This window comes from Littorina saxatilis, linkage group LG1 (genome assembly GCF_037325665.1).
Source record: "Littorina saxatilis isolate snail1 linkage group LG1, US_GU_Lsax_2.0, whole genome shotgun sequence".
Classification (NCBI taxonomy): Eukaryota; Metazoa; Mollusca; class Gastropoda; order Littorinimorpha; family Littorinidae; genus Littorina; species Littorina saxatilis.
The window spans coordinates 102,624,178-102,635,045 of NC_090245.1; the positions used below are offsets into that span (position 1 = coordinate 102,624,178).

At 41.9% G+C, this 10,868-nt stretch overlaps 1 protein-coding gene across 1 annotated transcript; it reads right to left on the reverse strand.

The window, feature by feature from the left end:
• Positions 1-278: 278 nt before the first annotated feature.
• On the reverse strand, positions 279-8,706 carry LOC138948333 (uncharacterized). The gene is made up of 5 exons (XM_070319847.1): positions 8,192-8,706; positions 5,221-5,331; positions 4,703-4,796; positions 2,074-2,731; positions 279-1,224 (listed from the first exon to the last, which is right to left on the reverse strand). Exons 2-5 carry the CDS (start codon positions 5,239-5,241, stop codon positions 963-965), a joined length of 1,035 nt encoding a protein of 344 aa, XP_070175948.1. The 5' UTR covers positions 5,242-5,331; positions 8,192-8,706; the 3' UTR covers positions 279-962.
• Positions 8,707-10,868: the final 2,162 nt, after the last annotated feature.

Consider the following 10,868-nt stretch of genomic DNA (forward strand, 5'->3'; position numbering starts at 1 on the left):
ACACTAGTACAAAATGTTTAACAAAATAACAATCGAACAAGACATTTCATTCACGAATGATCTGTGAACGTGACTGTCTCTTAAACATTTTCACTGAAGTTGCATCTCTTATCTGTTGGGGGAAGGAGTTCCAGAGAAACGCCCCCGAGAAGGCTAAGCTCGATTTGTATCTAGAGGTCTATGCGAGGTATAGGAGGGATGATTTTTTGGGACCCATATCTTTTTGTGGCATGTTTGAAATGATGTGATTGCAAATATTTAGGACATATTAGAGAGAGAGAGAGAGAGAGACAGAGACAGAGAGACAGAGAGAGAGACAGAGAGAGAGACACAGAGAGCGCACAACAGGTTCGTGTGCATGTTTATGCTTTATCCTCTCCGTCAAATGAAAACGGTTTTTTTCTCTCAGTTTTATCCCATTCCCTCCAACCCATCCCCTAAAAAAGAGGCAAGTAAACATTTGTTCGCGACCAACACCGTATATACGGTATATATAATTATATAATATATTCAAAGACAGTCAAGTTCCAGAGACAGTGTGTACTCTACGGTCTCTGCATGTACTGTCTTGTTTTAATTATGCACTCACAAAAACTAAATTTAAATCGCAATTAAGCCCGTCAACTGACCGTAACTGACCCAGCTATTCCAAAGTTATCTGAAAAACAAAGGGACGTAAGCGGTCTAAAATGCATACAATATGTGTAATAGAGTAAGTGAGAGTTATTCAGAACCATTCTCTTGGCACCCGAGAGAATAACAAGCATTGAAATGAACAAGCGACTTTCATCCTCAAATGTTTAAGATTATTCCAAAGGCAAAGTTAGTCACCAAACATGTTCACACCTGATCAACGACGAAAAGCTATATATATGCAATTTTTTTTAATTAATACTGAAAGGGCACACAAAATAAGCATTGTAGCATTTTACAACATTGCGACGATCGACTTGGAACATGCTTTACATTCTTTTTACATCATGGCGCAGACACAAGTCAGTTTTAGCACGATACGCAATTCCAGCGCGAAGTGGATGTTTCTCTGAAGACCATTCAGGATTGATGACGTAATCTTTGTCCGTGAGCTTGGAATAGCTGCGGTAGAAGAGGCAGGCAGGATCGATGTTGATGACTTTGTAGGGATATCTGAAGGACACGACCTTGGAAGGCATGACCCCATTTGGTCCTAGGCGTTGCACGAACTCCGGTCTTGCTGGAACCACTCTACAAGAAACAAAGCAAAGCTTTGGGAATCTGGTGAACAAAGGGAAGTAAGCGCTCTAAAATGCATACGACATTATGTAATAGAGTAAATGAGAGAATAACAAGCAAGCTTTTGTCCTCAATTTTTTTTTTTTTTTAACTTTGGAAAGTATATCCGTATTAAGAGCTAAACGATCAGTTTACATCGATGTCTGTTTCTTTCTTTCCGCTGTCAATCTTTCTTTTGAACTTTCTTTCCCTTTTTGCGCATTTTCACTTTTCCATGATTAAAACTTTAGTTTATATCACCCGGAGGTGTTAACTTAAGATGTGAAAAAAAAGATCGTTGAAAAGAACAAAACAGCAGTTAGAAGACGTAAATCTCTCAAGATCACTAGCGACTGCTTTGACACAGATCCAGCAGCAGACAAAGTCTGTAAGTAAACTACATAATACACTTTTAGGTAGAAAGCGTCACACAAACACACACACACACACACACACACACACACAAACACACACACACACACACACACACACACACACACACAAACACACACACACACACACACAGACACACACACAAACTCACAAACACACACATACATACACACACACCCATACACGCACACGCACACACCGCACGGCCCAAACACACTCTCACACACACCGTCACACAAACACGCGCGCACACGCACACACACAAACACACGCGCGCACACACACAATCACACACACACACAATCATACACACACACACACGCACACACACACACACACAAACACAAACGCGCGCACACACACACACACATATCGCTGTTGACTAATGACGACATGTATACGCATAGTATCACATACGCTGGCACTCACTTGACAATTTCATTCTGCCATTCTCTGATATCTCTCCTCATGGGACCATCACGACCCAGGGCAGGCTTTGCCGTGAGAGACCTTGACATCACTTCATCCATCAGGTGGGGGAGGGGAGATCTGCACAGCTGGGTCAGCGCCAGGAACCTAGGGCTGCACGCACGCTCAGGCCGACGCGTGATAGCCGTGTGGTAAGGGACTGGCGATCTGACGTCATCCAGACGAAAATGACGTGATGACGTCACTTTGCTTCGCTGCTGAAATCGTGACGCTGTGTTCCTCCCCTGTGAGGTTTTAGTACGTAGTGACGGCACTGCAGCGGATCTGTAAGGTCGCTGCTGGGGAAACACCGCGCTGATGTTAGTTGAGGATGCTGAAATGGCAGGCAGAGCAGGCTGTAGTTCCCTGACTGTTTCTTTACTGGCTTCTCCATCAGCTTGTGTCGCCCTGGTAACAACCCTGTCTTCTTGTGTGTTGACCGTAGTTTCTTGGACAGCTGGATCCACTTGAGATTTGTCGTTCTCAACAATCTCCTCAAGCATGGTTGTGATGTTTTGCTTGGCGGGATCGGGGCAGGCTTTGCCTTTCAGTTCTCGCTGTCGTCGTGGTTCGCGCTCCTCGGCAAAAGAATGCCACAGCTCCCGCAGAGCGGCTGTTTCTGTTGAGGTAGCTATTACATTATCATATATACTATAGCAAATCGATAAATAAATAATGGTTGAATACGACACATAGAGTGTTTGTCGACTAACCCAGGTCAATGCATTCATCGCTTTTTATGCTCTTCAGTTTTGGTTTTTCTTCTTTCCTTTTTTTTAATTTTTTTTTGGGGGGGGGGGGTCAAATCTCGGTCATTTCTATGAAGATTATGGTAGGGGGGTCTGTCTTTCTTTCTTTATTTGGTGTTTAACGTCGTTTTCAACCACGCAGGTTATATCGCGACGGGGAAAGGGGGGGAGATGGGATAGAGCCACTTGTTAATTGTTTCTTGTTCACAAAAGCACTAATAAAAAAATTGCTCCAGGGGCTAGCAACGTAGTACAATGTATTACCTTACTGGGAGAATGTAAGTTTCCAGTACAAAGGACTTAACATTTCTTACATACTGCTTGACTAAAATCTGGACAAACATTGCCTATATTCTATACAAGAAACACTTAACAAGGGTAAAAGGAGAAACAGAATCCGTTCGTCGCCTCTTACGACATGCTGGGGAGCATCGGGTAAATTCTTCCCCCTGACCCGCGGGGGGGGGGGGGGGGGGGGGGGGGGGGGGGGTCTGTGACTCTCAGTGCAGGCTGCATGATCATGCAATATGTTATTAATTAACAACAGTGAGTGACACCTGTATAATTGTGTACATCTGCAAATGACCACAGCCCCTACCGGCATTATCATATATACTTTTTTTTTTCTTTTTCCTTTATTAATATTCCACTCCGAAAACTCAGCAGCAGGCTGTTGTTCATGAGCATGTACCTATCATTTACTTAGCCCCAAGACACTTGGACTCATGCATGGTAAGTCAAAGTCAGTGTATCCATCAGTCACTGATTCCGGCCTCAGTCTCCGACTGTTTGTCAGTGCGCAAAATGCACAAAAACTCATCAGCACACATAATCAAAAAAACAAGAAAGGTTTAATTATTGACAAAACAAAACGTTACGTTTTACATGTGTTTGTGAACGCAACGTTATGTTTTGTCAATAATTAAACGTTCCAACACCATACCTTTTTTGTTTTTTTATTCTGAATTTTAGAACGCTGGTAGTCTATTCGTTTTTACATTAAGTCAAGTTTTGACTAAATGTTTTAACATAGAGGGGGAATCGAGACGAGGGTCGTGGTGTATGTGTGTGTGTCAGTGTGTGTGTCTGTCTGTGTGTGTGTGTAGAGCGATTCAGACTAAACTACTGGACCGATCTTTATGAAATTTGACATGAGAGTTTCTGGGAATGATATCCCCGGACGTTTTTTTCTTTTTTTCGATAAATGTCTTTGATGACGTCATATCCGGCTTTTTGTAAAAGTTGAGGCGGTACTGTCACACCCTGATTGATTGAAATTTTGGCCAAGCAATCTTCGACGAAGGCCGGACTTCGGTATTGCATTTCAGTTTGGTGGCTTAAAAATTAATTAATGACTTTGGTCATTAAAAATCTGAAAATTGTAAAAAAAAATTAAAAAATAAATTATAAAACGATCCAAATTTACGTTCATCTTATTCTTCATCATTTTCTGATTCCAAAAACATATAAATATGTTATATTTGGATTAAAAATAAGCTCTGAAAATTAAAAATATAAAAATTATGATCAAAATTTAATTTCCGAAATCGTTTTAAAAACTATTTCATCTTATTCCTTGTCGGTTCCTGATTCCCAAAACATATAGATATGATATGTTTGGATTAAAAACACGCTCAGAAAGTTACAACGAAGAGAGGTACAGTAAAGCGTGCTATGAAGCACAGCGCAACCGCTACCGCGCCAAACAGGCTCGTCACTTTCACTGCCTTTTGCACTAGCGGCGGACTACGTTCAGTTTTCTTCTGTGAGTTCCACAGCTTGACTAAATGTAGTAATTTCGCCTTACGCGACGTGTTTTTATTTCATGATCACACACTGACCTCTGCGTTGCTTGTGAAGCTGCCTGAGTGCAGGCCTGAAAGACACAGGAGTCTGAAGCTGCGGAAGGCCCAGTAAACCAGCATCGCCCTTCATCTGAAAGACACGATGCCTTAGTGTAAGTTCTACTCTCTTTGAACAGAGAAATGCTGATGAATCATATTAGTAGATGGACAAGGAAGAATGAAGGTTAAAAGAAAGGGAAAGCTGACGTATAGATGTTATTGCACACATTTTCGGAGAGAGAGAGAGAGAGAGAGAGAGAGAGAGAGAGAGAGAGAGAGAGAGAGAGAGAGAGAGACAGAGACAGAGAGACAGACAGACAGACAGACAGACAGAAAGGGACAGAGAGGCAGACAGAGAATGTATATGTATAGATTCAAGCAAATGCATGCATGTGTGGAGAAAGTGTTCATTAAGAGAGAGAGGGACACACACACACACACACACATACACACACATAAACACCACGTCACACACACACACACCCACACACACACACACACACACACACACATACCGTCTGTGAAACTGTTTCCATGGTAAAGTGACACAATTTTATCCGAGTTTGTCCACTTTTTACGTTTTCTCGAAGCCTTCAACTCCCTCCTGAATGACGAACCTGAAGCGCCTTTCAAATAAATAATAAATATATAATCAACAAATAAAAATCAGACACTGGCCCAGTGCTAGGCAGCGAGCGTGTCCTAAAACACCACTTCAGGCTATCACATACTTCTATCACCTGCTCAGTCTGTGGAAATGAAATTAGACACGCCTACAGATAAGTCCATGAACTTGACAAGCAGAGAACTGACTCAAGTGGTGAAGAAGCATAAACTCGGTGGAGACACGTTACGCCCAATATACGTACCCAGACGGTCGTTACGCCCTACTTTGGACCCAGAAGGCGAAAGCGGTGTGAATGTATGCTGGCTAAAATTGCATTATAGAAAAGAATCAGAAGCGTACTAAAAACAGATTAGTTCAGTTATGGTTGTGAATGTTTTCTGCACTAAGCAGTGTTTATGTTTAAATCAGTTTTAGGCGTTTTGTTTAACACAATCACTCAAGAAAACTTGATTTCAACGAAAATGTGACTATGCTGGAGAGAAAAAAAATGGTAAAAACACTAAAGATACGCAGTCCATTGGTATGCTATTCACAAAAACTAATTTTGTTAGACTCTCTTCAACTTTAGGGGAAAAGGGCATAATGACGAGATGTGTCGTGAAGAAGTACGAGAAAAAAATAAAAGGGTACCCATGTGCTCAGTGTTATGCACCCCAGACTTTTCCATTTTCTGACAGTTACGGGCCCCAGTCTTCCCCTGTTACGTGCCCCAGGCATTGAAACTTTTCTCTAACCTCCAATTTCATGTAGTTTTACGTGACAGTAGTTGGAGGTTTTTGCATTGAGTCAAGTAACGCAGGCTTGTTCTTTCTTGGTTACGTGGCAGTTAAACACATAGATTTCAGATGCTACTACGATCACTCTGATCATGAGCTCTTTGCAGATGTTATTAACCACGCTGTTAATGCCCAAAGTGACAACGAACTTACAATACGGGTTCGCACACTAAATTTACAGACTGGGAAAAGATCATACGTACGGACAGATTTTAAAGGGGTCCCATCAATTCTTCAAAAGCGAAGCATGTTAAAACTTTTATTGTGAAAGAAACCACACACACAAAATTTAAATCGTGTTTGATGATGCAAACAAAATAAATATTCCAGCAATTTCAAGTGAAGAAGTAGGTGTGTGTGTGTGTGTATGTGTGTGTGTGAGTGTGTGTGTGTGTGTGTGTGTGTGTGTGTGTGTGTCTGTGTGTGAAGGGGGGTGTACACATTAAAGAAGATCTTGGTCTTTGAAGATGTTATTAACCACGCTGTCAATGCCCATAGTGACAACGAACTTACAATATGTGTGTGTGTGTGTGTGTGCGTGTGTGTGTGTGTGTGTGTGTGTGTGTGTGTGTGTGTGTGTGTGTGTGTGTGTGTGTGTGTGTGTGTGTTTGTGTGAAGGGGGGGTACAAATTAAAGAAGATCTTGGTCAAAGCAAATGAATTGTTCTACATTGCCAATAAAATCATTGCTCAATCAGCAGCCTAGTTGCACATTGGAAGAATAGAAACAGACATTTCTACAAAACAAAACAAAATAATACACACAAAACGCTCGTAAGGCTACAATTGAAAACGAAAGTCAGCTGAATCAGCAGCTTAGTTGCACATGTATTTGAAGTGTAGAAACAGTCTTTTCTACAGAATGAAAATAATGAAACGCTCGATCGTAAGGCTCCTATTAAAAAACAAAAAGTTCGTAAATGGAAGTGCAAATACAAACTGAGTGTGACTGCCTGTCATTTCTTCACGGATATATATATGACTGAAGATGTCAGCGTTAAAAGCTATATGACCGGGGCGCGTAAGAACAACGAACACTATTTTTGCGGGTAATAAGCTGATTCTGGGGACCGTAACAAGCTGATTCTGGGGACCGTAACAAACTGATTGTGGGGACCGTAACAAGCTGATTGTGGGGACCGTAACAAGCTGATTGTGGGGACCGTAACAAGCTGATTGTGGGAACCGTAACAAGCTGATTGTGGGGACCGTAACAAGCTGATTGTGGGGACCGTAACAAGCTGATTGTGGGGACCGTAACACGACACACAAATATTCTTCATTTTACCCCCCTTTCCTTTTAATTAGAAACATGAAATTAACTCTGATAGATATGTCTGAGTTCTTTTTTGTTTCCGTGCATAATTTTAGTCTGTAAGTAGACTACGTTTCATGTTTTCCGTTGAACAGGTCTTGCACTAAATACACGAGTGAAGGACGCGGTATTTTTGAATTTCTCGCCTACAAAACAAGATCTATCTCAGTTAAAATTATACTACGAAGTGGCAGAGACATTTAGTAGTTTATGCGTATATAGTTTGATGTCAACTTTGACAAAATGCCCGATATAATCTAATTTAAGTGAGCATACCCACACGCCACGTCGATGTCCTGGGTACAAAATCGGGCGTAACAACCGTCTGGGTACGTATATTGGGCGTAACGTGTCTCCACCGTGATAAAGCAAGACAACACACATAATTTGCATAAGCAACTCAAATGAACACTACTTCTTCTTCTATGTCCACTTGGATTTATTTCAGAGCAATAAATACATTTCACAGTGAAATAAATCGACTTATTAGACACTGAGCGGTTTACAAATATCCCCAAACGATGGAACCAAACCAAAGTAAAAGACAGAATCCAAACAGCCTCAGTTGCTGAAATAGTACAATTTATGACACTTTGCAACTATTCATTCACGCTGTAAAATACCACACACACACACACACATACAGACACACACACAGACACAGACAGACAGACAGGCACACTCTCTCTCCGGCCCTTCCCTCAAAACCCAACACCGTTGGGAAAATCATAAAACCAAATGGAGTTCAGTACTTCATTTGAGACTTACCCTCATAGACTCCCAGTAGATCAATGTGCTGTCTCCATGGTACACTGCTCCCTCTGATCAGCAGACGAGGACAGTGTTGGGGTGACGGGACTGTTAAATGCACACTCCTTCCCGTGTAGTAAAACCTTCGGCTCACCGTACCCGTCTCAGATGTGGCCAGGCTTTGACATGGGATGAGATCTAGACCATCCCTCCCCTTGGACACGTACCGACAATCAAAGCCCTGCTCTGTAAAATTTTGGTCCCACAAATATAACATTTGCATTGACGAAAAGTATTGGGTCCTGGCAAGTGCATGTAGAAGCGAAGAAAGATTAAAGTTACTCCAATATATGGAAAATTTTACATAATATTTATCCAACAAATATTTTATTGCATAAAATGAAGTTAAAAGAAAATAGTTTATGTAGTCTTTGTAATGAAATGGATTATATTGAACACTTCTTTTGGAAATGTAGCAAAATGAAATTGTTTTGGGAAAGTGTTAGAAGATGTATATTTGTTCAAGTTAATACGGGAGAAAATATTAACAGAAAAAGATGTATTGTTTGGTTATTCTCCAGAAGTGCAAACCCCCACAAACAAAATTATTAATCATATTTTGCTCATTTCAAAAATGTGTATCAGTAAGTACAGATATGGTAGGCCTATTGATATAAATGTGATGTTAGGATATGAATTAGCGTTGAGATATTTCAGCATTGTGTAAATGTTGAAGGATGAATGTTGATACGTTATAGACGGATGCTTGATTTTTTTTATTAAAAGCCCCACAATGATGTGCTTGGCAAATTTAAAAAACAAAACAAAAAAAAACCCAATCAAAACCCTGAGTGCTTGCTGACCGGCAAGGTTGGCCTAGTGGTAAGGCGTCCGCCCCGTGATCGGGAGGTCGTGGGTTCGAACCCCGGCCGGGTCATACCTAAGACTTTAAAATTGGCAATCTAGTGGCTGCTCCGCCTGGCGTCCGGCATTATGGGGTTAATGCTAGGACTGGTTGGTCCGGCGTCAGAATAACTATGTGACTGGGTGAGACATGAAGCCTGTGCTGTGACTTCTGTCTTGTGTGTGGCGCACGTTAAATGTCAAAGCAGCACCGCCCTGATAATTTTTATGGCCCTTCGTGGTCGACTGGGCGTTGAACAAACAAACAAACAAACTGCTTGCTGTACTAAGTTGGAATTGTTTCATGAATTAATTTCTAAAAATGCCCTCCAATTAATTCTATCAAAATTGCCCCACCATGTACAGACAGCACCCATGGAGGCTGTTGATTTTTGGTGTGTGATAAAGTGGAGGGATGGTCTTATTCCATGTAAAAGCCTGCATGGCCAGAACTGAGACGGTGAGCCGAATATTGTTTAAAGGATTAAAGAGTGAGCCTTTAACTAGTTTTTCTTTTAACGGTCGAGGCATGTAAGGTCCCCCACGACTCAAATCTACAAAGGGTCACTGTTTTTACATCGATCTGTACATGGAGTGCCTCTCAATGCTGGGCAATTATTTGTCCACGAAAGCACGTTTGTAAGCACCTGAAAGCCTTTTTCGTGGGCACACATTGACATTACAAGATCAGTCTATGGAGCCGTTTGTAGGCTGCAACACTTGACGGAGTGAGAGGGTGGATGGAGGGGGTGGTGGGGTTGAGGTGTGTGTAGAGGGGGGCGGGGTAATCGACGTTTTTCTTTTCTTTCTTCTAGGCCCTATTCTCAGTGGGCCCCGTTCTCCAAATTGCCGTGCACCTACTCCTTCTTGCTCGTCCGTCCTCTTTCAAGCCTGCGATTTCTATCAGTAGACCAACAGCTGATAATAATTATGGGGAACACTGCTGGGTTTGCTGGAGTGTGCAAAAAGGACCAGCACAGTAGGAGCTTTGTCACTGAAGATTGCCATCAGGATCGATTCCACAGAGTTTCTAAAACACGGCCAATGAGATCTTTTGTTCCCATCAAAGTCTAACAACGTTACACTTGAGTGCCAGACTTGAAGTCGGTGTGTCAATGCCGCAGGTGGTGTGACGACAATGTCTGTAACCGGAGACCCAATTAACACATCGATATATATGTATATAGTTTTGGTAACCATCTGCAAAAGTGTCGGTGCCTTGTGCTGTCACGGTGTGTGTGTGTGTGTATGTGTGTTTGATGTTTGTGTGTGTGTGTCAAGTTTGATGTGTGTGTGTGCGTGTGTGTGTTTGTGTGACGGTGTGTGTTTGACGGTGTGTAAGTGTGTGTGTTCAGTTTGTGTGTGTGTATGTAAGTGTGAGTGTGTGTGTCACTGTGTGCACTGGCAGTGTCGTGAGTGAGTGTGTGAACTACGTGCAGGTGCGTAGTCGAGCCCTGTGTATGTGTGTGTGTGTGTGTGTGTGTGTGTGCGGCTTGTGACGGGTGTGTGTGTGTGAGTCAGTGTATGAATCAGTGTGTGAATGAACGACTTATTTCTCCAAAAGTTGAATAGAAACATCTGTGTCCAAGAAAAACAAGGAACTGTTTCAGCTAAGGAAGACTGATAGCAACATCCCGGTCGGCATGTCCAAGAAAAACAATATGGTCGTCTACTAATGCGAAATAAAAACTGTCAGTGTCCCAGAAAAAAACACATCAGTAGATGTCAACTAATGCAGAATAGAAACAATTGCGTCAAAATGAGTTACGGTCCATACTATACTTCTCCTTCT

Coding starts and splice junctions, on each gene's coding strand:
- LOC138948333 (XM_070319847.1), bottom strand. CDS start 5,241: ATGGAAACAGTTTCACAGACG. Junction 4,797..5,220: donor TGGAAACAGTTTCACAGACG/GTATGTGTGTGT, acceptor CGTGTCTTTCAG/ATGAAGGGCGATGCTGGTTT. Junction 1,225..2,073: donor TGGCAGAATGAAATTGTCAA/GTGAGTGCCAGC, acceptor TGTTTCTTGTAG/AGTGGTTCCAGCAAGACCGG.